A 27902-nucleotide genomic window follows, 5' to 3' on the forward strand; every position below is an offset into this window, starting at 1 on the left:
AGAAATTCTTGAATGTGAATATGTTGGTGTGGAGGCACAACAGGTAAACCTTAAGCGCATACCTACCTTGCAGTGAAATAACATTCTTATTACTAATTACAAAGTGTATAAGCTAACAAGAAGTTCACCATCAGCGCAGCAGCCATCTTTTTAAAAAAACCAAAATCACCATGAAGAAATAACAATATGACGATTGAAATTATACAAAATTAAAATACGTTTTGGTGTAGTTTTACATTTTTGTAGTGTTTAGTTTTTTTTTATTTTTTTTTTAAATTTTGTTGATTTATTTTTGATTTAAAAAAAAAAATTATTAAAATGCCGTGTTCAGCAGTTACGTTAAGTTTAGCAACAATATTTGGTATATTATCTGTGACGTTATTGACTATTGCATTCACAACAGATAATTGGATAAATGTTGAAGTCAGGCGAAATAATATACAGGTAAATTTTAAAATTGGATTAATTCTGTTTTTTTTTTTTTTTTTTTTAATGTATGACGGGAAGTAATTAATTGTGTTTGTTAACTTATTATCAATAGATTTGTAATTGTGAGAGTCCTACATTTTATTTAGTACATCGTATAAATTAACCGATTATAAAAAAAATATCTATTATATTCACATTTATTGTATAGTTTACATGCGCGCATATTGTATATTAATTATGTGTTTGTTCGTACGGTTAAATGATGATAAATAGAAATCGATAATTTTATTTTTTATTTATTGACTTTATACATATATATTGAGAGATTTCAATGAGCAGTATAGGTGCGATACCCTTTTCTTATAGTGTTTATTGTTATATGTATCTACTATACCTACTTCAAACTTGCTTGCAAGTATGATCTTAAGGTGTAAGAATTTTTATGGTCTTATTATTTTGTTATAATACAAATTACAAAAAAACGTGCTTTTTTCATATTTGACATTCCAAGTCATAAAATATTTATGATTCATTAGTCATATTTTCTCCGAAAATATACACTTGCACTTTATGCATCGTAGATCAACTGAGAGGGGTGGGGGTGTGTTTAAAATGCATTTTATAACCTTTAACGCAATTCATAGTATTTAAGGGATAAATGAAATATAAATCCCCCTCCCGTTCGAATTGAACATCTCCAATCGCCCCTTTCGTTCAAATGAGCTGAAATTCTGTATGTAGGATTTTTGACTTGTCAGAACAATAGTATAAAGCCTGTGATTTCCGAAAAACTGCCTTTTCCAATGTTTTAAGCCATCTCTGCTATACCTACTTGGGGTGGAGGTATCCTTTTTCTTTAATAAAAAAAAAGCATTTAATGAGGGGAAAATATGACCTTATTGTTGTGACGAGTAATTTTTAAATTATTGGTCATAAAACAGTCATAAAATTTGGTATTTCGTAAGACACCTGTTTTACGAATAAATTTATAAATTCTGCTGCTTACATTAAGGATATATCTGATGGTTAATATTGTCCTTTCACCTGTCTCACGTATAAAAATAATGTAAATAAAACAAGTAAAAATTAAATAAAACTTATTTTTAATTATTCTTATTTGCACTTCCATCTATTATTCACAAACTTAAGAAAAATTTGATGTCCTTCAAACGATTGAACAAATTTTCATCGGATATAACTAGGAACCATTCCACTTAGGGTAAAGTGTGTAAAATTATAATAGGTCTTTAATGTGTTGATTTAGATCATTTTACCAGTGATTTTTTTTCATACTAATCGTTGATGCAGTGTAAAAAAACAATTAATATTTTATGTGAACTATTTAGTAAAAAATGCAATGGGATCATTTTACCCACCTATTCTTACAAGGTCAGTAAAACGATCCCTTATGAAAAAGTTTTAACAAATCAAAAGAAATTGGTATGCCAATACTGTAATAAAGAAACTAATAATATTTTGACGTTATACATATCTCGAATAGTTTGGCTATAAATTACATTTTTTTCTTAGAGGGATCATTATAGGACACCCTCCCCTAAACTAGATCAATGTATTCTTGTAAATCATTCTTGCATCTCAGATACAAACACATAATGGTTTCAATTTTTTCTCTTTTTTTGTGGCCCAATCCAAGTCTCCAAGAAAGCCTACAAGAAAGTGTTTGTAGTCTGATCTTTGGAAAGTTTCAAATTTTATAATGCCGAAGAGAGGCGATTGTCTTCTTATTTGAAAATAATAAAAAAGGAAATATTCATTAATTTTAAGCTGGTGGGGCAATTAAATATTTTCTAGGCCCAGAACTTAAAAAGAACAGTTCTCTCAATACCGCCTTTGCTCAGTGTTATTAAGCTACCTAAGAACTACGCCTACACAACTTGTGATTTGTTGCAAATAAAACCAAAAATTTTACGCTACTTTTATACCTATAAATGTGTTTTATAAGGAAAAATGAAATTGATCGAATTATTATTATTTTTCAAAAAGTCTACGTTAACTATGATTAAAATTATAATTTCTTTTTGATTTTTATTCGTATTAAATATATATTATCTTTCACAGTAATTATACAGTTATAGAAAACATGTAATTTGTTATTAGAAATTTGAAAATGATAGTATTTTATAAAAACTTTTCAAACAAAAAAAAAAACTATTAAATTGCGTGTCTTTTTCATATTAATATTATAGTTTTACTCCTTGATTAATAAATCTAACTGTCTATGTAAATCATTGATCGGTACTATCAGCTTACATTGATCAAAATCGGTTATTATATATTTAAACAAATAGAAATGCATGCAGAGAAATTTAAATCTTTGAAATGAAAGAATTGTAAGATTTAGTGATGCAGGAGTAGCTGCAAAGAAATTTAATAATTATATTGTAATTTAATAGAGGATTGTAGCCACAAAGGTATCCCTTAACTTTAAAAACTATGTCTATCAAACTGATTTACTTTATAAAAAATTTTTGTTGACTACGCCCGAGAGAAAGTAAGTACTTTTCTCACTCAGTATGTGTGGGAAAAATAATTCATTACCGCCCTAGTGTGATAATGAATTCATTCCTGCACTAGGGCGGTAATGAATTTGTATGAAGTTGCTCATACATTTTAATGCTGAAATGTGGAGAGGAAATAATAACAACTAATTGACGTCTTTAAATCCACTTTCTGAGGACAATTGGTTTTTTGTGTAACCAAAGTTATATATACGAGATGATAACCACGGATCTCATTAATCTTGCATACGATCAATAAGAAATAAGAATCACCAGCCCGTTACATATTCAGTTACTATAGCAGGCGTGGATTCAAGGGGGGGGGGGGTCACAGGGGTTATGAATAAAATTACATAAACGTTTAGAAAAATTTAGTATCCCCAATGTCAGTAGTACAGTAAGATAAGCTAGATAAAAATTTCAAAATATTTACAAATTTAGGTATGCAGGGCCGGATTTAAATTTCTGCCGCCCTGGGGCACTGAAGAAAATGCCGCCCTATGACTGAAATTTTATTTTAATAGTTTTGATATCTTATTTTTTAAGAATTAGAATAACTAATTAATTGCAGAAAAAAGAACCGGTTCATAACGAGCTGACCATCTGGTTGCAGATTAAAGTTTTTTAAAGTTTTTCAGTATGAGACTGTAAGACTTCCCAGCGATGCGTCGATGCAGTAAAAAAGTTGTATAAAGTTTGTACTGTATGAAAGAATGACGCAGCTTCTGGGGCGCATTCTACTGCAACTGGGGCGCATTCAACTCCAACTAAATTCATAGAATGAGCAGCACAAGAAGCATGTTCTGCAAGATATAATTTCATGAATTCTTGCCTGTAAGCCCGAATAAATCCCTGATACATTATTCGCGTTATCATATGACTGACTTCGACAATCTGAGAGATCAAGATCAAAAAACTGAAGAACAGATAATACAGCAACTAGCAAATCTTCAGCTTTATGTCTAGAGTTCTCAATAAACATGAGAAAAAAAATTTTTTTTAATTTTTCAAAAAAAACTATATTAATTTATCAATTTCAGAAAAAAAAAGTATCAAATTTTATTTGTTCAAACCTTTATGGAAATAAATTAATTTTATTTTAATAGTTTTCACTTAAATTTAATATATTATAATGTACAAAATTTTAATTTGATACATAATGCATAAATTATATTTCTTGAAAGATAAAATCTTTATTTAAAAGAATTAGTTAATTATATATTGTATAGAAAATGTTTTCTCACTTTCAAAATTTTGCCGCCCTAGAAAATTTGCCGCCCTGGGCACTAGCCCCGACTGACCCTAGTGTAAATCCAGCACTGGGTATATGATTTTTTAACGCCTTTATTTTTTACCGTCAAATATCAGAAACTCTATAAAGGTACCATTTAGGTAACATATACAAACGTGGTACACAAACGTGGTACAATTTTTAAAAAAATGTAATTTTTTGTGTAGATTATCGATTTACCATTTAGTTTATGAATTGATCGCCAGATTTCGAAAATTTTCAATGATTCTATGAAAAAGATGTGGCCAATATCTAATTTTGCACGGAACTAATACCTTTAGAAATTATACTATTTTTAGAAATTGTTCTATTATTGTGAAATGTTGGATGTTTTAAAAAAATACCACATAAACTTGTTTGTGATTCCTTCCAATAAAATGATAATTTCTATTCAAATGAAGGACTTATCGTATTTTATTGCTTCAACTATTTTAAAATCACTCTGTATATAATCATAAATTAAATAGTTACAAGATAACCTTTACCCCACCTGCGTTTTTAAATAAAAAATTTGGTAATTAATTAAAATAATTTCAGTAGGTATGTTATTTCCTCTTCAATTTTTAATTATTATTCATTTTTTTAAAATACTGGAAACACGTGAAATTATGCAAACCTGAGGCTTGTTAGAAATACCAATGCGTATGTATCTTAGTTTGTATTTTTCCTCTACCTTTTATAAGCGTTAATGTATATGATTTAATTAATAAAATTATTACAGAGGAAAATTTTTAAATATAGTAAGTCAGTATTAGTTGATCAACGCTTTTTCTATTGTCTTTGTATTATTTAGGGGAATAAGGACCCAAAAAATTATTATTTCAACTAATTGGACGATTAGATGGGTATTTTTCCAGCATTTCTCTAAAATAGCTCCGGCATAAGAGCTTTTGTTGAGATTTTAGGTGATATCTCAAAAACTACTGTCTTAATTATTTTTATCTTCAGATTATTCATAAGACAAAGTAGGCACGTGCTTACAGACTCGAGGTTACGAAGGGGTGCGCGCGTGGAATTTTCAAACATAAAATTAATTGTGTTATGAAGAAAAAATTTCTGTCCGTTGATATTGAAATTTGTACAGTTATTCATGTATAACAGTCTTAATTCATTAAATTTCTTCAGAAAGGTAAAATTTTAATAAAAACGAACAGCAAACCTTGGAATTCTCAATAGTCAAAGAATATAAAAATTATACAAAGTGGATATGGAAGATAAAGCTCACAGTAGATGAATCTGCCAAAGACATTACTTCTTCATTATCTGGTCGAGAAACATTTAGAGAGAAGAGATTGAAAAGAGGCGAGAATTGTAGGGCAATTTTTACAGTAAATTTTCGTTTTTAAAGCAATTTGGCCAATTTCAGTACTACTGGAGAAGTTCAAAATAGAGCAAATATGTTAGTAAGGATGCCTCGAACAACAAGCGCGATTTTGTAGGTTCTAAGATTTAAAGAACTTGCAACTAAAGAACTGAAAAAGGCCTTTATTGATAAATTTTGATTACGGGAGAGGCTAATTTTTGAAACTGTCTTCGGGCGCAAAATTTTTTGACGAGGAACGATAACTTGGCTTAAGATAAATTGAGGTTCAGTCGATACCTCAGAATCTTGTCGTTTAATCGAAAAATCAAGTTTATTCAAGTACCTACCGTCAGGTAGGTACTTGATTCATTATCAGTAGGTTAAAGAAAAGAAAAAGTAAGGGATAAACAATTAAATAATTGAATAAAAACCAATTGTTTTACTCTCACGTGTTTTAGGTCAAATTTTGATTATAATACAGTTTAATTGTTATTAATTGTTTCATTTCAATTAATCTTTTAAATTCTCATTACTATTTAAAATAATTTAAACAAAACTCAAAAATTTCCAAAGTTGTTTATATTTAAATAAATCTTCCTACTTTTATAATAAAAAAATTTTTAATTTATACAGCATATGTCTTTAGTGGTTAGGCATCAGTATAATGTAATAACATCAACCATGTGATGTTAAAAGATATCAGAATATTGAAGAACCGCGGTATAAGTTTTCTTTCATCGAAGATCAGACGACAATAATTATAAGATTTTCAGGAAAATTGAACTAGTTTACATGGTTTTTGTTCCTTAAATTAAAAGTATTTTTTCTTAACAATTCAGATGCACTTGAGAGTAGGTAACACAATAAGCTCGCAATGAAATATTCTTGAAAAACTACGTATTCAAGGACGTAAGGCCGAGCAAGTCCCACCTCTCTTAGCTTGATTGATGTGAAGCAAAGATAAATAATTGATTGAATAGCATTAGGCATATTTCTGGGCACTGAGGTGACAAATTTCAGTGCGAAACGTTTATTCTCCGTACTTTACGTTGCCGTTTAAGCGAAAAGCGTTTTAAAAGTTTAACTAATCTTAATATAGTAGCTGACCTGACAAAATCTGTTAATTATGACAGTGCTGTTGAAGAATTTGTTCACCAATCTGTAAAAGGTGTTTATTTCTATAGGTTTGAATTTCCCTTGATGGGGCGACTAACCCCACAGGCCCGGGACGCTAAATATCAAAATATGCCTCGTTTTGTATTTGCAATTGATTCCTGTACACTAATTTTGATGCTGCGATCTTCAGTTATCTTATTATGTCTAATGATACATGACATACACAGTATTCTTATATAAATACTCAGACACCAATATCTACATTAAATCGTTGTTTAATTAGTTTTTTTTTAGAGAGAAAGCAGTACCTATTTAATATATTAACTGTTTGTTAGATTTAATTATAATAAAAAAATGTATACTCGTCACACGACTTATGTATTCAAGTTATATCATTACTTCAATCAGTTAAAAATATTTTCAAATGTACCTTTAAGGTGTTTTGGGGCCATTAGGGAAGTATAAATTTCTTTAACTTAATCAAGAAATGTACAGTTCAATAAAATATACATTTTTGTTATTTTAAACTTTTTATTTTGGAATTTTTAAGGCAAAACCTTAAAGCCAGCGTGCTTTTTTGAAATTATTTACATTCATTCAAAACTCTTTATGTGGCCCTTATAAATTACGTGTGTAAAATTGTTAACATTTGCGCTTGTTCAGTGTTGTTGGACTGCCAAGGAACTACTTTTACACAAATTTTTAATTTGTTACAACTAACGAGTAATTTCAAAAAAAAGTACGCTAAAAATTTTCGTCGAATTAATAGAAGAAATAGCGGTTAGCAGAAATCATTCTTACGTCCTCTAAAAACAAGTGAAGTTTTTAAAAAGAAACACTAGATTACTTTAAATCGAACAACTTGCACTGCGGCCGCTTTTTGGTAATTTCTCTACGGAAATAGACGATTGCTTAAACTTAGCATGTCGAAGAAGTATCTTTATTATTATTACGAATTGTTTGATTAAAATATGAATAAATGAAATATGATTTCATTTTTGTAAGAAATGAGATATGATTTCATTTATGATTTCAAATATGATTTTATTTCATACATATTTGATATATTATAATTATTTTTTTATTGAATTGTTTTCATTTTAATTCAGTCTTTACTACTGAAACTTACGACAAACAAAAACCGACAGCTACTAACAAAAACTGTGATGATAGAATCGCTTATGCTCTTCGAACATGAAAAGTAGGATTCAATTTTTCGATTTTTAAACAATTATTGAAGTATATTATAATAGTTTTATAGAAAGGGGTAAAAATTATAGTTTGGTAACCACCATGGTTTACATACTGTGCCATACATCTCATTTGGCATACAATCCACGTTGAAACACGATCTCGATTGATCACTGAAGTCAAGCAACATTAGGCACAGCCTTGGATGGGAGACCACTTAAGTACATTTATATCCAAGAGTAATTACACATACTTGCATCCCGAAGTTCTCACGAGAACAAATATTTAAAAATAACATACACAAAGGAATCAAAAGGATTTCATATAGATGTCAAATGTGTTTCTAGGCTATTTTTATTTACTCCCCTAATAAATATCAAACAATTTTCAAATGATGAAATTTTAATTATTCATCTATAATTAATAAAAAATTTCAAAAAAAAACACAGTCATTCCAAAGTTTTAAGTTTTCACTTCTGTCGGCAGTCTCCATGATTGCCTATCTATTTTTTTGTCTACCGTATGTTAAAAGAAAGTCAATAGGTAAAACGAAATGGTAGGAAGTTAAGTTAGCAATTTTTTTAAATATTGTGTTGTCAGGGCGATTATATTATGGTAGATTTGTAATGGCACGTGTATTCAAAAGGGCAGACGTTATTCTTCCATTCTTTTTTTCCTGTTAAAATCACTCAATCTGTAGCTTCCGCTATGAATATTTGAGACAAATACATCCTGTATTTAATTAAAATGCAATTGTTGTATGCAGCACCGTATTTAATCAATATAAATCATAAATATAAGAAATATCATTATTTAAACTAAAAAATGTACTACTTTTAAGTTAAGTACATTTTATAGAAAGTATATTTTATATAATTTTTTTTTTTTACATTTATCTTTTGTTCTCAGAAATATTTAACAAATAATGGTAATAATGCTGAAACGCAAGCAGTCCTTGAAGATATTAACAGTAAATATTACTATTATTCAAGAACACGAGGATTGTTTAGAATTTGTTATCCCAAAGAAAGACCTCCAACAGGTAAATAAACAATATATTCATTTGTTTTTTATTTTGGCTATGTATAGTAATTTGATTAAGACCAGTGGCGTAGCTAGGTTGACAAAGGCCCTGTTGCATAGAGAAAAAAACGGGCTAAAATATTTAATATACAGATGATATCAATAAAGGGAAAAAGAAATTTTCAATAAAATTTCCAGTCATATAAAGTGTGTCGCATTTAAGATGAAAACACTCTCATATTTTCGTTATTTATAGGAATGCCGATTTGAAATTTTGCAGTCATACAAAGTGATTCACATTTTTTAAGATTTCGCCTAGCGGCATAGATTTTAGAGATATCGAAAAAAAACTATTAGAAAAAGTTGCTTAATATATTTTTATACCCAAATACCGATTTTTATTTAAAGTTCTGATTTCGTTTAAGTATCTTAAAAAATGTGAACCATGAGGGTATGACTGTGCCAAATTTCAAATCAATATTGCGGTAAATAACGAAAATATGAGGATGTCTTCATCTTAAATGCGACACACTGTATATATTTCCAGTTATTTTCTATCGCAATTAAAATCAATATCGTTTTATAATCAGATTTTATAGTTTCAATAATAAGTCATTTGGCACTTCAAACTTGAGTTTAGAAAAACATTATTTGCCTTTCGATAAATGTAGTGCATGCTTATCAAAGACGTGTAAGTCGTATAAACTCCGGGGCTCTGGTGCACTGCACCAGCGATCCCTATGATAGCTACGCTACTGATTAAGACAATATATTTCTAAGCATAATTAATATTAATTTTTTTATAATTACATCATATTTTTTTACTACTCATCAATTAATTACGTCATTATAATGATCATCAATTTTTTGTTGAAAAACTAATTATTAATAATTAAATTGAAATTAACTTAAAATTGTAAAACTAATCATGTGCATGATTTTTAATTGGAATTAGAAGTGAACTTTTCTTCTTCTTTTTTTTTTTTTTAATGAAAAAATTTGAAGGAATTGTAGTATTCGAGATTTGTTCTTTAAAATATTGAAAACTAAATGATTCGATGCCATTTCAAATACTTTGGTAAGGCATAGATCACTCTATTTAAAAAATTTTCAAAAATCGAATATACAATATCTAAAATTTTTGTTTGTTTCGGTTTAAAGTGTTGTATAATCCATATTCCATTTTCCATAACAAGAAGTATGCTACTCGAAAAAGGACAACCATTAGAATAATAAAATAGAAATAGATAAGTTTCTCAAAAAAGTATTTATCGTCTTATCGCCCCCTTACTCCTAGCTTACCAAAAAATAAGTATGATGATTTGTCTGTATATCCGATTAAGATATCCGTATCCGAGTCCTGACAGATATCAATCCGATTTTCTTTTTACGCAAATTTTTTAGGATGAGTGTTGCTTCCCTTTGAGGAAAACTTAGTAATAAGCAAAACAATCCTTATTAGTAAATCATATTGCCAATATTGTCCTGAATCCGAAGAAGTAACAAAGGACCCCGCAAAATTAGAGTTTAGCTTTGATCGCCCCTAACTCAAAAATTACTCGTTAAAAAGTTTTGTGGTCGTCAGACTTTTTGATCAAAAGGATCTGAATAATATTTTGCGGATGATTTGAAAAAGTTTCACAAAAAACCATTTTCCTGGTCATATACTAAAACTATAACATATTCGTAGGTTTTATTGCTCGTAGCTCGAAAACTACTAATTAAAAATTTTTGTGGCCGTGAGAGCTATTGATCAGAATGATCCAAAGAACATTTTAGGATAGGTTAGACAAAGTTTTACAGAAGCCCATTTTCCTATCTATTATTGCGGGATCCTTTATATAAATGGTAAAACGTATCATCAAAATTTTAACAACTCGCTATACAGATTAGTTAATAAAAATGGTGGAAGCGCACGTAAGTGCATAGTACATAATAAGAATTTATATATTATACAATTTAATTGCATTTCCACCATTTATTTATCCCATTAAAATTTAAAATATCATTAACAAACAAAAATTTAAATAAAAAATTCTTTTAAGGAGCAAGCTTTTATTGTACTAAAAAGTATAAAATAATTTTTCTTATGAGTTACCATTTCATGGCACAACTACTGAATCCAATTTAATAAAATTTGAAAACAAAAGAGTATATTTTATTGTGAGAAAGTAGTTAATTCCTCTGGGAATTATTATTAATTTCTATACCTGCATGTTTGACAATGAACGAACCTCGGAAAGATAATGAAAATTTTGCAAATGGACAAAGGCTAGCTTTTATCGCGAAAAATTATCTTTTTCCTAATATACGAATGCTGACATATAAATACGAAATTTTATAAAATTTCAATGTTCATCTCAATTCTTAAATCTATTTTTGTATTATAAATAACGTACTTCGGTATTTCGACTATAATGTAGTAATCATCAGTATAAAACTATGAGTTAGCTAATCTTAATATGGTCACTTTTTTTTGTCTTAATTGACCTTACTAGTTCAATTAAGCTTTCGCTGATGTTGCAATCTTGGAATCTTTTAAAGCATATTACAGAAGCAGTAAAGGTTTAAAGAACATTACAGCTATTGAAAAAGATATCGCTAATTGTCATATATTTAAAATTATAATTTCCTCCTTTCCATTCTCATGTTGTATCTATACATGTTACTACAATGTGAAAGAAAAAAGTTACATAATACACGAACAAACAATGATAATGAATGTCACATTTGTATGACATCTGTACTATAGTGTACCCCTGTAATTCACACGAAATTATTTTGAAATTTTTATTTACAATATTAATAAATAATTCAAATTTAATAAAATTGTTTTTTGATCATAATAAAATACATAAATAGCTCTAATTTTTTTAGTCTATTTTTCTATTAAGGTAGTACCTACACGAAAGTGATATTCCAAGAATTTCTCAAAACTCAGAATATAAAATATTTAATTCATAATACACTTGCTGTTAAAATTAGAAGATGATTTACCATGCCATACATGAGATATTAGCAATTAAAAGTGACGCAATTTGTACGTGTACATGGGAGAAGTGTATAAAAATACACAAATTTACAAATATTATATTTATTTATCAATGAATGACGTCCACCATCTCTATGAAAAACTAATATAATGTAGAATACTATATTTAGAAAATATATAAATAAAAATAAAAATTATTTACCATATAGTTTCGATAAAAAACTTAAATAAATAACTCGTTTTAGCGATGATTTTTGTGGAAAAGATATGAAGACTAATGTTAAAGGCATATGTCATAGTGTGTGTGCTTATATGTATACTAGAATCAGTAGTGAGGAACTACAGTCTTGTCAAAATAATATATGGTATATGTATAATAGTCATAGCACAGTTAATGCACTGAATGATAGTATTAGTCCAAAACTTTTTGACTGGACGGTCGCGGAGGAACTACCTTAAACACCTTGTATGACCTACATTAAGTATAATATTTAAAATATGTTTACTTTTAACAATAGTTAGCTGTTATGTGTCCTTGAAGAATTAGTTTAATTTATAAATTTTGTTTGGTTACAGGTTAGCGTTATAGTATAATTCGCGTGAATCTACATATTATAGATTAGTAAAAACATTAATTATATTTCCACCAAATTAGAATATTGGAAAAAATTTTACTTTGCGAAATATTTATTATATTTTTACTGCACGTCAAAACAAAAGCCTCCTCCAAAAATTAAGGAAGTAATTAGCAAATAACTCACAGGCTCTAGTCATAACTTATAGTTGGATAACTTATGATATAGGTATATTTTTTAGATTTTCTTAGTTTTTCAAAGGGGTTTTTGTCTACGACTTTTTAGTCAAAGTTAGTTAGTTTCATCTAATTACGAAATAAAACTTTTTTCAATTTTTTCACGGTTTAAAAAATAAAATAATTGCTTCTTTAAAAAATTGACAAAAAACTTAACTTTGTCCTAAAAAAATTAAAAAATCGAGTCCCTTTGATGATTGGAAATTGAAAAAGTATTTTCTGAGATGTCGAGTAAATTCGTATATAAGGTTTGATTTTTAACAGAAATGATCTTCCGATCGCGTTGATTTTCCGATTTGTAAAAATTAGTGCCCCAAACTATTAAAGACCAGTTCATTAAACAATAAAATTAGTAGGTATGTTTGAGATATCTTCAAAATTGCTCAGAAATAAAAGCTCTTCTTACAGGATTTTGTACTTTTTGGGTCAAAATTACTCTATATTTCAAGTTTTATCCAATTCCGAGACCAAACTTTTTTGGAGATTATTTCCAAGGTAAACAACCCTTTAAAAGAAATATAAAAAAGGAGAAAATGTATTTTTCGCTAATTTGGATGAAAGTCATTTTCCAGATGATTAGAAAAGAAACTTTTGAGATATAGACCAAAATCAAACCCAAGGGGTGATATTCCTAAGAAATTTCAGACAAAAGGTATCTCAGAAGTTAGTCATTTAATCTATAAATGACTTTTTCGGTAAGTAAGAAAAAATTTAAAATCACGCTAACGTGTGATTGCCGACTTTATAAGTAAGGTACAATGACTGCATATTATTAATTATTAAGATTAAAGTATTCGATATAATTTTATTGATAAATGGTGTGAATTATTTCAATATTTTTCATTATTTTATTCTAAATTAGAAAGTCTTGTACATATCACAGTTCGAGGCGTATTTAAATCAACACCTGACACTAAACGATTTTTGAAAAACTATTAAAATATTTTGTAAAATTTGAAATGCTTATTTGTAGAAATTTATTTGAAAGTGACGGTCATTTTACTTGTGAAAGGCCCAGCAGGAAATTATTTTTTTTTTATTTTTCAATTTATATGCCATTTGGTTAAAATTCGTCACGTAGTATCTGCGTAAATTAATCAAATACCCTCTAAAGAATGATTAGATAAAATTATAATGTTGTATTCAGTACATTTAGTAAGAAACAAATATTTTTTAACTAGAGTGATACCCACCTGCTTCGCTGGGTTTAAAAGTAAAGATTGATAAAGATTGCTCTCGCTTATCCCCTTTCTATAACACTCGAAATAATGGTAAGGATTGTTTTACATAGGTAAAATATATGTATGGTTTTCTATTTTTTTAAATGTATAATACATAATCGTAATCATAGATAAAAAATTTAGTTGGCCGTAATTATTCTCCTCCCTAGAAATTCCAAATGCTATTGGACCGAACGCTAGTCATAGAGGTAACCTAGTACCCGATTTAAATTACGGATCTGGGTTTATCTAAATTTATTGAAACCAATGATGATTTCGAATAAAATAATAAATTTATTGAAACCAATGTTGGTTTTATTATGTTTAACCACTCAAACCACTATAATTATTTCCATGTTACTTTAACGAATGACCTTATAAACTGATTTAACACAGTTTTTTATCTATAGTTATGCACTTTTGCTAAATTAAAATTTAATTCTCTCTTTTTTAAATCACATTTTTTAAAAACTTGATCCCATGACGATATGAATTCAAATGATACATTTCAACGATTTCGATAACATCTGTAGTAAATGTAGTACGTATCTACATTTATTTAGATATTTTTGGAAATTAAACACGTTAAATACCATCGCGTTATTTATATTTACATTCGACTTGTCATCGTAGACCGTGAGCACATAATGCAATTTCTATGATTCTTTTTCTCTGGCATCTTGAGGATTGATAAAGGTAAGTTTGTGCATTCTTCCTTTTTTTTGACTGCCGTATATGCAAAAAAGCAGTCAATTAGCAACAGGGTGTGAGAAAAAAGGCAGGAAGTTTGAATTCCAATTTTCAATGTTTTCGACAGTTGAAAACTTCCTGTTATTTTTTCCACGTCTTCCGTTTTCAATAACTTTTTTTAATATAAATTATGGACAAAAAAGTCATCAAAACTCGATTTTTGATTTCCATAATTAATTCTACAGACGAGCCACGATTAAAACTTTATTTATTTATTACCCATACTTACCCTTTATCTTAACGGCAGACGAAAGAATCATGGAAATTTCGCTTCATCATGGGATTACGGTCTATCTATCACTAAACGGTTAATGAAATGTATGTCATCTGGTATTATTATATTCAGTAGTTTAGTAAAGTGTCAAACATCATTTTTTATGCATGTTATTTATTTATTTTCCCTTTTACAACTACTTTTCCAATTTTATTACTTTTTATTGATGTTGATTATTGTTATAACGTTAATTATTCAATTAATTTGTTTAATTTTTTCTGCCATTTGATTTTTTAAATGCATTTAAAAAATAAATCTTCTTTTTTACTTATTTTATTTTTATAAATGCAATTAAGGTAGTAGGAGCGCCAAGGCAAGTTTAGACTTGTGGTTGAAATTATTTGTATCTTATTTTCAACTTTGATCATGAATTTTGTTAAAAATTCATGAATGTAGACGAAACAAAATAATAAAAATTGTTCGATATCTGCCTTGTTTTTCGAAATATCGAAAGCTAATCAATTAAACAATTTTCAATTTTCAATATTTTGAAAATTACTCCAAATATTTTATTCTTAATTTTCATCTTATATTGTCAAGTTATAACATAATTCACCATCAAAATTGAAAAAAAATAAAATAGTTTTTTTTAATTTCCACCGATTAATATTGGAGAAATCTACGAAAACATATCATCCATCTACCGTTTTCCCATATAAGATCAATGTTTAATATGCTTACTTTCGAAGTCATTTATTTATTTAAAAAATCGAGCAACCACCCTCCCTTTTCTAAAATTGATTTAGATTTACTCCAACTTCATATTTTAAAAAAATCAAGTCTTTTATCCAAAATTGCCCTGGCGCTCGTACATCCTTAAAATTTAATTTTAATTTAAGATTCGTCAGTTTATTTAGCGCAGATATGTTACTCTTTTTTCAATAAAACCAAACGAAAATTTTTCTTTCAGAATTTAATGAAAAAACTTGTTATATAGGATAATTTTTACCCAAGAAATATAAATATCGCATTTATTCAACAATTGGTAGAGTAGTTTTTGTTATCTCGCCTTAAACCCTGGTTTTTTTTTCGAAACAATCTTAGTGATGTATCAAAAAATGCCCATATACTTTCTTTGTCTGCATAGGTATGATCGTATGTTTGTTAGGTAATCAATCTAATTAGCCTAGAGAATCAGTAATGATAAATCATTTCCATAAGAAATTAAAAAATTGTTTGGAGATAAAAGTATTTGTACCTAAAGGTATTATTGAAATAAAATATCACTGCTGAAGTAAAATATTATTTTTCCTCTAATCGTTTTGAAAAATCAGTTGTTGTTTTTTTTCTTAAAGAATTTATTATTAACATAATGAATAGATAATTAAATGTGATCTAATAAAATATTTCTGTGAAAGTTTTCTTAAAATCGTTTGCAATTGCATGAAAGAATGAACAAATTATGTTTCATTTTTATACAGAGTGCTATCCATACAAAGTGTGAGGTATATTCGTAATTTTGAATGTGTAATTGATCTTGCTAATGTGTAAAATCTAGGCCTTATGTATAAGACTAAGTGTGCTAGACAAAGATAATCAATTAAGGGGGGGGTCAAGACTTATATGTTAGAACAAGATCAAAGTAAACTCCTCAGTTTGTTAATTAAAGTTAATCAAATTAAGTTGATCTGTTCTTGGTACTCCGAGTACTCGTCACTAATACTCATGTTAATAATACGGCCGGTGAGCCGGTTTTCGTGGATGATTGAGTTCCACAAAAACGATCTTTGGTTTTCGGTGTCTTTTTCTACTCAAACAAAAAATCAAGGTTTTTTTTCGAAATATGTCGCAGTAACTTTTTGTAGGCAATTTAATTGTTTTTTAACGCTAACAATGATGCTAAGCAATGATTTTTTAAACTGTGAAAACGGATAATACTATTCTCTAAAATTAACCCCTCAAAATAATTTTTCAAAAATATTAATTAAAATAAAAGTTGTTCAAAAATTTCGGGATAAAACCGGGAAAATAGCACTTTTTTTAGTAATTTTCACCTGTATCACCTGCACCGGTTCATAGGTTTAAACATTTAATTTAAAAAGTTACACCAGTTATTATTTATTTAAATGTTTTTAACGTGTAATTAAAAATAAAATGCCAATAACAGATCTCGATCTAGACATCTCTAACTTGATTTTTCCCGAAGATATGATCACTTGAAGTTAGATGCCGGTTTCGAAATATAGTATCATTTTCTGTAGCATTATTTAAGCTTGTTATTGCAGTTTGCAGTTTTATTTTAAGCCACCGGTTGTCGAAGTTATACAAATTTTAAAAGGCAAAGCCATTAAAATGTATGAATGAACAGTCTAATAAAAAATAGACCACTATTTTAATGGTCTAGTCATTCCATACAACATTGTTGAGTTTTCTAGGATTCAAGCTCACTTATTAGTGCCATTTTAAGCACTTGTCATTATTAGTGATTTTTCCAATAGCTTGACTATCAGTAATAATAATCGAGAATTGATAGACCCTTAAATGACACCATAAACGGTTTTTACTATAATTTGAAATTATAGAATTAAAATACAATAAATTCAGTGTAAATAGTGTCAAATACCAATAAATAGAAACTAATTTATTCTGAGGCATTCTATATTATAATTATTATTTTTACAACATCTGCGTTTACAATAGAGGTAAACTTAAAGTATTCACGTTTTATATCAACACATAAATATTTATATCCGTATATTAAAATTTGAAATTTATTTATACAAATTAATTTAATTTCATGTTATTAAGTAGAAAACCATAACCATATATACCTACACCTTACAAAACTTACAAAAAAGACACAATGCTAATAATGTAAACAAAGAACCAACCCAACAGCAGTTGGATATGCAAATAATCCCAATCTCATGGCTTAAATTGAGAAAGAGTAAATAAATTTATGAATTTAAATAAAGAATATTTATTTTATCTTGTTAATTTTAAAATTGAGAAATTTGATAATAAAAAAAAATTTCGCAACAATGTTTGATTCTTGAAAAAGTTTCAACAAGAACTTATTTCAGACTGATAGCTTTTTCCACGGGTTTTTTCAGACTGATAGCTTAAATATGAAAAAGAAAGCGAGTAACCATAAATTATGGTTTAAAAAAAAATTAAAAAACATGCTTATATAACTAGCTGAACTAAAAAGTAGAAAATAATTTTATTAAATTCAAAAAAATCATTTTATCCTAAAAAAACGTGGGGTGCTAAATTTCAATTATTGTAAATATTTTATGGACAGATATTGGTAAAAGTAAAGTCATTATAAAATATCTTAAAAGGCACTCCACGCTTTTTTACAATAAAATGATTTTTTTGAATTTATAGAAATTATTTTCCACTTTTTAGTTCAGCTAATTACAAAAGCGTGTTTTTTAGTTTTTTTAACTATTATTTATTTAGTGTTTTTTAGACTATTATTTATTTATCAAGAATTCAGTATAAATATGGTGGGAGCGCAAATAAATGTATATATTTTCAGATATGGAAATCGTTAATCTTGAAAATTCTGATCAGGATAATTAAATAAAGTTATTAAATTATTGTATTGTCATCGGTACTTGATATGTATGACAAATTTCGAGTTAATCCGACGTTTTACGAGTTCATGTTCAAAGTTTCTGTTACATACGTATTAGGCTAATAAAAGCGTGTTAAAAAGAGTGCTGTCCCGCGGACTGATTATAAACTTTTCTTGATATTTCACATTGAGAAAAAATTTATTCTCATTTTTAAACTTTGATCAAGAGTTTAGATTAAATTGTAAGTAATACCGATAAAAAATACACCATATAATTTTTAAAATGAGTTTTGACTTTAATTTTCAAAATATATTCTTTGTATTATTTACCAGAATAAAGTTTATCACCCGAAGCGATTACCTATTTTACTATTAAAAGTTAGCAATCGCGTAACTACTGAATATATTATTATCTAGTTATTCAAAAATTTTACTTTCCAAATATTTTTAGATTTTGAGAGTTTGATAGTTTACAAATTTTTTTATAGTCCAAGAGGTCAAATGACCTTTAAATAGCTACTAACAATTTTTAAATATTCATTCATTTAATTAAAATCAAGGTATAATAAATATTTTACCTTTAAGACGACCAAAAATAATTCAATTTTGTAGTTCATTAATTCAACTCAGATTCAAAAAAATTAAATTTTGTAATTTAATATTCTTCAACTAATTTTTTTTTAGTTAGTAAAATCATTGATACAATTTGTACCTCGTACTTGAAGGTCGTCATTATTATCCACATGAAAGTCTCTTTGAATTTGATCTTGAAAACTAAATAATTTGATATTTTTTTAATCATTAGTCAGCATATCGTCTTCAAATTTTAAATAAATTAATAATTTAATTTTTATGTTCCATAAAATCTACTGAAACATCGTTTTAGAAATAAAATAAAATACAATATTTTAAGATATTTGGATAAAGTATTTTTTCTAAAATCAAAGAGTTTTTACTAAAGGATGTGTAGTAGATATAATGTAAGTCGAAACAGATTGGGACAAGATAGTCTATAAACCGAAGCACAACCAAGCCTACGATCGTTGTAACCAACCCAGGTCTGTATATAAGGTGGTAGATATGGTTAAAAAGTTGGTAGTTTTCAGCAAATCCTGTTTAACAGTTGGTAGATCTAATCTTTCTTTTTTTCTGTGGTGCCCTTTGTCAGTTTCGGTCGCCATCTTCCAAAACTACCTTCTGCTTACGACAGAAGTCGTAGTAAAATATACTTACCGCTTTCTATGTTTCCTATGTGCAAAAAAAAAAAAAAAACAAGAAATTCATTTTGGCTTTTTTCATTCGGAATCAACCGAATGTCGAATGACCTGTGTAAATGTTATTGACGTTCCTATAATTCTTTTCTGGAGTTGAAGACCAGGACGAAGAGGTTCATTTGCTGTCTGACCGACTAAACTATTTGTTCGTTTTACTCTTTAATGACTCCTTTTTTACCCCGACCTTATATTAAGCCCATAACGAAGCGAAATTTCTATGATAATTTTTGTCCGTCATTTTGAGAATTGATAAAGATTAATTTTGTAATAAAGAAAAATGAACCTTTAACCACGGCTTGAGTGCAGAATTTATAGAAAACGAATTTCGATTTTCATAATTCGATCTAGATACCGTATCTAGACACAACACGCAAAAGCAGTTACAAGCATTCTGTCATTTCTTTATAGCAAAAAAAAAAATTCGTCAAACTACGAAAATCAAAGCACATAAATCGAAAAATTCGATTACCTACTATAAACTCTACAATCGAGTAACGGCTAAAATTACTTATCTTTATAGATACTCCGATAGACAAAAAAATTCCTAGAAATTTTGCTTAATTATACCGTGAGGCAAAATGAGAAGTTTGACATGTGTTATGGCCAAAAATTTTACGATTTAGTCTTCAACCAATTTTATCCACATAATAATTAAATGGTTTGATTGTATTTGACAAATTGCATAGCATAAATTAAAAAAAAATTTTTTCTGTTAAATAACAGTGCTTCTTTCCATACTTTGCTTATAGACATATTACATTCATAAATCCAACGTGAATTGTATGTCCATGTTTGGAAGAGTTCAATAACTTAACAAAAAAAATATGAATAATGATATATTTTAAAATTCAAGACACAAAATATAACATATAACTTTTTTTAGTTATAAAACAATTTACACTGACTTGATAGCGGTACACAAATTTATATTATTAGCTATGCGAAGGCAATTTAAACGGTCAAGTACAAATCAGATTCCACGCAATTGATTAATAAACACTTTATAGTAAAATAAGTGCCGATTTAATCGATATCGTGTAAAAAATTTCAAAAAATATTACACTGACGAAGTTTATAACTATTTTTCGTTAACTTTATATTTCATTAGTGGATCAATTTAAGAGATTCAAAGGATAAATTTTAGCTTTTTCAGAAAAGCATTACCCAAAGAGAAGCTTAACAAAAAGATATCATCTTTAGAAAGGGGCATCAAGTTGTGGTCTTGAATTTTATCTGGACACTCAATTGTGATCGATCGATTGATTCTACAGAATTTTTGATAAAAGTCATCCAAAAAGTTTTTTATTTTTTTATAAGTAATTTTTTTAATTTGAGGTACACTTCTATATTTTATAATTTACGTAGGAAAGATTGATTAATCATCTTGGAAGATAAAAGGTAATACAAGGCCACTAATTTTATAATTTAACTTTTTAAAATACTAACTAATTGTAAGAACTGATGATTGATTTTATAATATTATAAAAGCGGCCGTCGATTTTAGCAATCCAGAGGGAGGAAATCAGCTTTTTCGAAGTTTTTAAAGCATTGCACCTCTCTGCAACTAATCAAATAAATCTAGAGGTTACAAAATGTTCATATAGGTTCAGTTAGTATTAAAAAATGGGCTATTAATTGTGGGGTGTCAACATCCCATCTCTTTCTCCTTTTTTATGTTTTTAGTGAATTTAAAAACTTTTTTATTTTTAATACAAATCATGGATTAATATGATGAAAATGGTTAAAATAGTATTAAGAAACGTAAAAGTGAAAAGATAAAAAACAAACAAGTTAAAAAAAAGAAAATATTGAAAAATCATGGTGAAAAAATAAGTAATCTAAACTCTAAACAAATATAATGAGAGAATCTGTCCATAAATGGATTAAATATACCATGATAGGAAAAGAAAAATTGTAATGCAACATACCAAAAATTAACTGCACATTTAATTAATATCACATATTTTAAAAAGAATGTGAAAATTTATTTGTACTTAATTAATATGATTTAATTAATATGAAATGAATTAATTAAGTATCAAAATTAATATCCAATACTTCTTAAGTTGGATGATAAGTCTATAAATACAAATTCGTTAGCAGTAGAGCTTTAAGCAAAGGTCATATTTTTCTCTCGACAATCATTGTTTAAGTTATAATATTATAAAAGCGGCGGTTAATTTTAGGAATTTAGAGGAGATTTCCAAGGTAAAATCAACTTTTTTCGACGATTTGAAGCTTTGGGCCTCTCTACGACTGCTCGGAATAAAACTAGAGGGTAGAAAACTTTTATATAGATTCAGTTATGCTAAAGAATGAGCTTTTGGGGGTTGTCAAATTCCAGCTACTTCCCCTCATTTAAGTCGAAATTTCATGTTTTTTATCCAATTTTAAAGTTTTACGCACCTTCAAAATTCCTCCAAATTGAGTCAGAGGACTGAAAATTTGTACGTGAATTGAATTAGTATCAACTCAAAGCTATATGATATGTATGGAAAAATTCATTATAAATTAAGTAAAGTGTTGCAAAAACAGCATTGAAATGTATGTATTTAAGCGAGACTGTAAACACAGCACTAAACACGTGTTATTGTGATGCTATTATGTTTTTAGAATCATAACAAGAAATCATATTAGATGTGTATACAAACAAACAATATCATTTTTGAGTAACTGGTAGAGAGCGGTGTGGAAAGTGTTGCCGAGCGAAAAATGTTCCAATTACTGGACATTTCTGACTATCGAGACTACTGTATAATCAAACTCGGTATTTATTTTGTCATACCTACATTCATTAAAAGAATTATAAATATTAATAAAACTAATGCAAATGAACGAACGAACTTTAAGTTGAAGTTGGTTAGAGATAAATAATTCATTCTCATACAAATAAAGACAATTTCTAAACAATTATTATGTATTATTGATAGGTACTAGTGATGTGAAACGTAAATAATTGAATTTTAACAACTGATAATTAAAAGAAAGTAAGTCACTGTAACACCTAAAAAAATCAACAATAATTAAAGATTTCATTCAACATTAGTTCAGCTTAATTGATTCATTGATTTTAATATTCTGTAATACAAGGAAGATTATTATATGCAAACATACTAAGTGATTTTAAATTATTGATGTTATAAAATAATATAAAAAACGATTAAAAATGATTACGGAATTTTATTTTATGTAAAGTGCACGGATCAAGCAGTTTTTGCGGTTTTATTTTAATTTGTTTTCTTGCCTGTATACTAACAATGGATTTTTATTTCATTTAAAAAACACAGCGATCAGGTACATTTTACGATTTAAAAACAAGTTTATGAGGTTTCGACTAAAATTTTGCATAAGATTTTTGAGGTAATCTCAGAAATTACATGCCCAATCGTCAAGCGATTGACAACGAAAATTTGATACAAACAAAAACAAAGATCTTTTTTGAGATATTGCCCAAAATCATGTACAAACACAGGTTTACAGCTTAATCTAATCTTCAAATAAGCTGAATTTTATACTTTTTGGTCATAATTATTCTTAGTAAACCATCCGAGAATCCATATTAATACATTTAATGCCTATTGGTTGGATTTTGGGCCTGTAGTAATAATTCTTTTTTTCTTCTTTTCAGTAAAAACATACTTAAGTCCTGTTGAAACCCATTGCAACAACATTAACTACTACTTCCCAGATACCGATAATGAAACATCAGATTTCTCAGAAGATGCCATAACAAAATTGTGTAAGTTACATTTTTTTACAGGGTTGTTCAATAAAATATTACCACGTAAATAAGAGTCACTTTGCCTAAAAATATTTTAGCACTTTAATGAGAGACATATTGTCCAAAAAGTTATTTCCGCCTAAATGGCTGAAACGTATATTTTAAAAACATAATATAAAAGCGATATTTATTTTATAAAACATAATAAATTATTTTAAATTTAATATTATTATATTAAGTATCACAACAGACCCTATGGTCTAAGTGTGTCCCACCCCAGGACAGCCACTCTAACCCAACCTAACCAAACCCAAATATTACTCTTATATAATATTCCTAAAATACACGTTTCACTCAAGTCGTAACATCATTTTCTGAGATGTATCTCCCAATTACGTGGTAACATCTAATAGGCTTTTGTCCACTAAGAATAAATCGGTTGGATAAAAGTTTCTAATGATTTAATCATGATATGTAGATAACAAACCACAAAAAATAAGGATTTCATAAAAAATAAAGATTATTATTATTTTTATAAAGTAATTTTAGTAAAATTAGGCATTCAGTCATGTGACAGCAAACACCAATCACAAAGTATTGAAAGTATTACATCACGCCATGACAAATGCTCTGTAAACAACATTACACTTTAATAGAACGAAGCAGGTTATTTGATCACAGCTGCTTAAACTTGCATACACAAAAATGATTGCATGCCAAGTTGTGATGTCATTCAAGACGCCATGACACTCTACATTGTTATCGAAGTAAATTTGAATTGGTTTTTTTAAATGCAAAAAACATAATGCAAATGGTGTTTTTTTATAATAATACTTTTTTTGGTGTAAATCAGGTACTAATATAAATCAATTTTAGGACAAAAGCCTATTTAACAACCCTGTATTTAGCACCGCTAAATATGTTTTTTGTTGTAAAAAATAAATGATTGCTTGTAGATATGAGCCGAGCTGTAATTGCATTATTTATACTATCATTCGTTGTGACTGGTATATCATGGATTACTGGTATTATGGGTTGTTGGGTACGAGGTGCCGGTCGAATAGCTGTTACCGCTGCACTTACACTACTATCATGTTTACTGGCTGCCGGAGCGATGGGTCTTTGGCATACAGTCGATTATTATGAAAGAGAAAAATTAGTCGGTGAAGAATTTTATCAACAATGGAGTCAGGTAACTTGAAATATTGAAGAAGAAGGGTGTCACAGTATTAATAATTTACCCAATTTTATTAAAACTTAAATTTGAATCAATATTTTTCCAAAATTTTTCGACTATAATTTCAAAAATGTCTTTATAAGTTTATATTTTTATATCGTTGTTTGATTATCGTTGGAAAATGCTTAATTTTACTCAAACTTTCGCGAAAGACTGTGACCTAGAAATATTGCCGAATTCTGTAGATTTTAAAACACATTGAAGCGATATATATCTTAAAAAATATATTTCATCAAAAAAAACACGCTTTCTTGCCATCAAATTAAATTAAATATTGAACCTTTTTTATTCTCGCAAAAAGGCTGTGAGCCATTTTGGTGATGTAAGATTGGTAAAAACAACAGTCGTGTGTGTAATTATTATAGGTATAAATAAAGTTGATGGTAACATAACGTACAATTACTATGAAAGCCATCGATAACTAATTAATGCATATTATTTTTGCCTATATGATGTCACATCATGGAGGCTCGTGTTATACAGAAATAACGTGATATACAGATTAAAAATGACGACTTTTAATTTTAATATAATAAAACAATAATGTGCTTTTATTACTCAAAATCAGAATATTTTAGTATATTGCTACAAAAATTTTAATTTGATTTTTTATTACCGAAAGTACTCTATTGTCCAAAGACATTAAAATAATTAAAGTTGGTAAAATAAAACATTAAAAATACATCTTTCCTAACAATGGACGGATGGACAGAAACCCTCAAACATCGTATTTTATTTTATTTTAATAGGAAATTAGTCCTAAAATCTGATTTTGAATAAACAAATTCCATATTTTCAAAAAACAATATGTCGCAAACATCCCGTTGATTATATCGATTCGCTACATAACACTTGGTATTTGGAATATAAAGTTATTGTAATAACGACGGTATCCTTAAATTCTAAAATTGTGTTGTTGTAAAGAATCGATATTTTTAACATAATAATTACGCTAACTCCCTAATATTTAAAAATAAAACTATTTCCATAAGGTATTACGAGACAACGCCGTAGTGACATATGATTGGTCATTTGTACTTGGATGGTTAAGTATCGCAGCACAATTGACATCTTGTATATTATTTTTCTGTGCAAGTCATTGTTTATCACTTGAAGTGGAACGCGAGAAAGAAGCATTAGCTGCAGCAAATGTTCAATATATAATGCCAGGTATTTGTTACTTGAATTTATTATAATAACAGGCTTGGTTTATGCATGGTTCCAGGTGCTGCGGGACCAATCCCGAATATCGTATGATTGGAGCTATATGCTTGCATGGGCCTCAGTAGTGACACAGTTCTTAACAGCATTACTTTTTAGTGGCGCTGCATTATGTCTCAGGAATGAGAAGGACAGAGAGGAAGCTATCAACATGCAATATATAATGCCTGGTAACTTTGCATAACTATCTTCTTTTCCAACCCCAGTAGTTTCGCATGAGGGGGATTTCATTTTCAATAACATTAAAGAATTGAGTAAAACTATTTTTTATGAGCTATGTTTTTTTGAGTTTAAACTAATCTAAATAGAATTCACTTTTTACTGAATAATTTAAATAGATAAGAATTGAAGAGATCCGCAAAAGCTTTCGCAATCGTAAGTATAAGCGGATCATTTTAAACTCATTTGGATAACTTTAAACTCAAGAAACACAGTTATGATTTGTAAATAATTTTTCGATTCTTTTTTTAAATGGGCAAAAATTTTAGACTTTTTATTTTTCAAAATTCTTCATAATTAATATAATAATTAGTAGATCGTTTGTGAATTGGTCTAAACGGTTGAGTTTCCAAATATTTACTAATCATAAGTATTTCAAATTCATTTTTTATATTGGAATCTCAACTTATCGATTTTCAATTCCTTACGATAAAATATATAAATCTTCCTTCTTGATTGCAAACTGTTTACTTATTTATACTATTTCTTATCTTTTATTCTAAAATCCTTCGTAGCGAACATCTATTCCATAATAATTAAACTAGCTAAATTGTTTGCTTATCGCTTATATTGCAATACTGCTTATTATATCTAACCAACAAACCCCTAACTTACTTATTGGAAGTTATCATCATCAATTCGTTAAAATATTCCTATGCTATAAGAAATTATTCATAGAGCCGGATTTACACTATGTTTAGTAACTGCCCTTGTAAGTAGACAGTTACTCGCAACTCATCTCGGAAGTTACTGTCTGTACTTGTCTGTTGGCACGAGCTATGAAAATCTCAATTACTGGAGCAAAACCAAATGAGAAGAATACGAAGCTCTGTCGTGTGGTGCAGAGAGAAATTGAATGAACGGTCAAAATAAAAATTAAAAATGCTGTTGTGTACGCCAATTCGCACACCTTCCCGCATTGTAAATATGATATAATTTAAGAGATTTAATTTTAAAAAAGATTTTTACGAAACAGATCAATCTAAGTATTTTTCAAAATAAAGAACTGTTCAATTGTTCATAAGTTCAATTGAATATATAGTAATTTAAATACTGCTAAGGGTGTGATATGTGACTACATCTACATTTCTTTAGGTTTAGTATCCAAAAATGATTTTCTATCCGCACGGAGACGAAGTCACATAATCTACTTATCAAATTATTAGTACAAATTGAAATTGAAGATTAATTATTTCATTCAACATTCGAATCAAAAAATATTTTGAAGACTTTTCTACTTAGAGTTTTATTCTCTGTATCACAGTATCGTCTGTGTGTTCAATCTGGGATCATAGAGAGTGTATATGTCGTTAAAATAGCGTATCGGTGATATTAACGAAAAGATTACGATAACTTCCTAATATTATATCAACATAACAATCATACAATAATTATTTTTGTTCCAGTATATCCACAAAAACAACAGTATGCTTATGCCAGTTATCCTGCACCACCACAAGCTTATCCAGGACCATACTATCACGGTGCAGCAGCACAATATGGTCCTTACAATTATTGATGAATAGTCACTATTTAGACAAATATGACTTTGTTAAAGTCAAAACAAAAACAATTCAATGTACATTCATGTATTTTCAGGGCATGAGAGAGACGTCCAAAAAAAAAAAAATCTTTATTGATAATAAATTTATATATATTTTTAAGAATTATCAGTTTTTAATCACTTTGTATTATTATTTTTTAAATAACATTTTTTTATACAAACTATGTTGTTTGTTTTAATCAAGATTCATTTATGTAGTCAGCAGAATAGCAGTAAAGAATCTC

General features: G+C 28.1%; 1 protein-coding gene across 3 annotated transcripts; it reads left to right on the forward strand.

Moving 5' to 3' along the window:
- Positions 1-6: 6 nt before the first annotated feature.
- On the forward strand, positions 7-27761 carry LOC123294790 (transmembrane protein 235). 3 transcript variants are annotated; one of them, XM_044875939.1, is made up of 7 exons: positions 7-444; positions 8759-8891; positions 17086-17091; positions 23345-23455; positions 24394-24629; positions 25900-26065; positions 27521-27761. In XM_044875939.1, the coding sequence occupies exons 1-7, from the start codon at positions 319-321 to the stop codon at positions 27631-27633; spliced, it is 891 nt and encodes a 296-aa protein (XP_044731874.1). In that variant the 5' UTR covers positions 7-318; the 3' UTR covers positions 27634-27761. The 3 variants fall into 3 exon arrangements, with proteins under 3 accessions (XP_044731874.1, XP_044731873.1, XP_044731872.1); XM_044875938.1 differs by lacking the exon at positions 17086-17091 and having other exon boundaries at positions 8-444; XM_044875937.1 differs by lacking the exons at positions 17086-17091; positions 25900-26065 and adding an exon at positions 25667-25844 and having other exon boundaries at positions 10-444.
- The last annotated feature ends 141 nt before the right edge of the window (positions 27762-27902 follow it).

The sequence above is a fragment of the Chrysoperla carnea genome, chromosome 3 (assembly GCF_905475395.1).
Source record: "Chrysoperla carnea chromosome 3, inChrCarn1.1, whole genome shotgun sequence".
In the NCBI taxonomy this organism is placed as follows: domain Eukaryota; kingdom Metazoa; phylum Arthropoda; class Insecta; order Neuroptera; family Chrysopidae; genus Chrysoperla; species Chrysoperla carnea.

Excerpts from the sequence above, each read along its gene's own strand:
- LOC123294790 (XM_044875937.1), top strand. The coding sequence starts at position 319 with ATGCCGTGTTCAGCAGTTACGTTAAGTTTAGCAACAATATTTGGTATA. Across the intron at positions 445-8,758 it reads TCAGGCGAAATAATATACAG|AAATATTTAACAAATAATGG; the intron begins GTAAATTTTAAA and ends TTTTGTTCTCAG. Across the intron at positions 8,892-23,344 it reads CAAAGAAAGACCTCCAACAG|TAAAAACATACTTAAGTCCT; the intron begins GTAAATAAACAA and ends TCTTCTTTTCAG.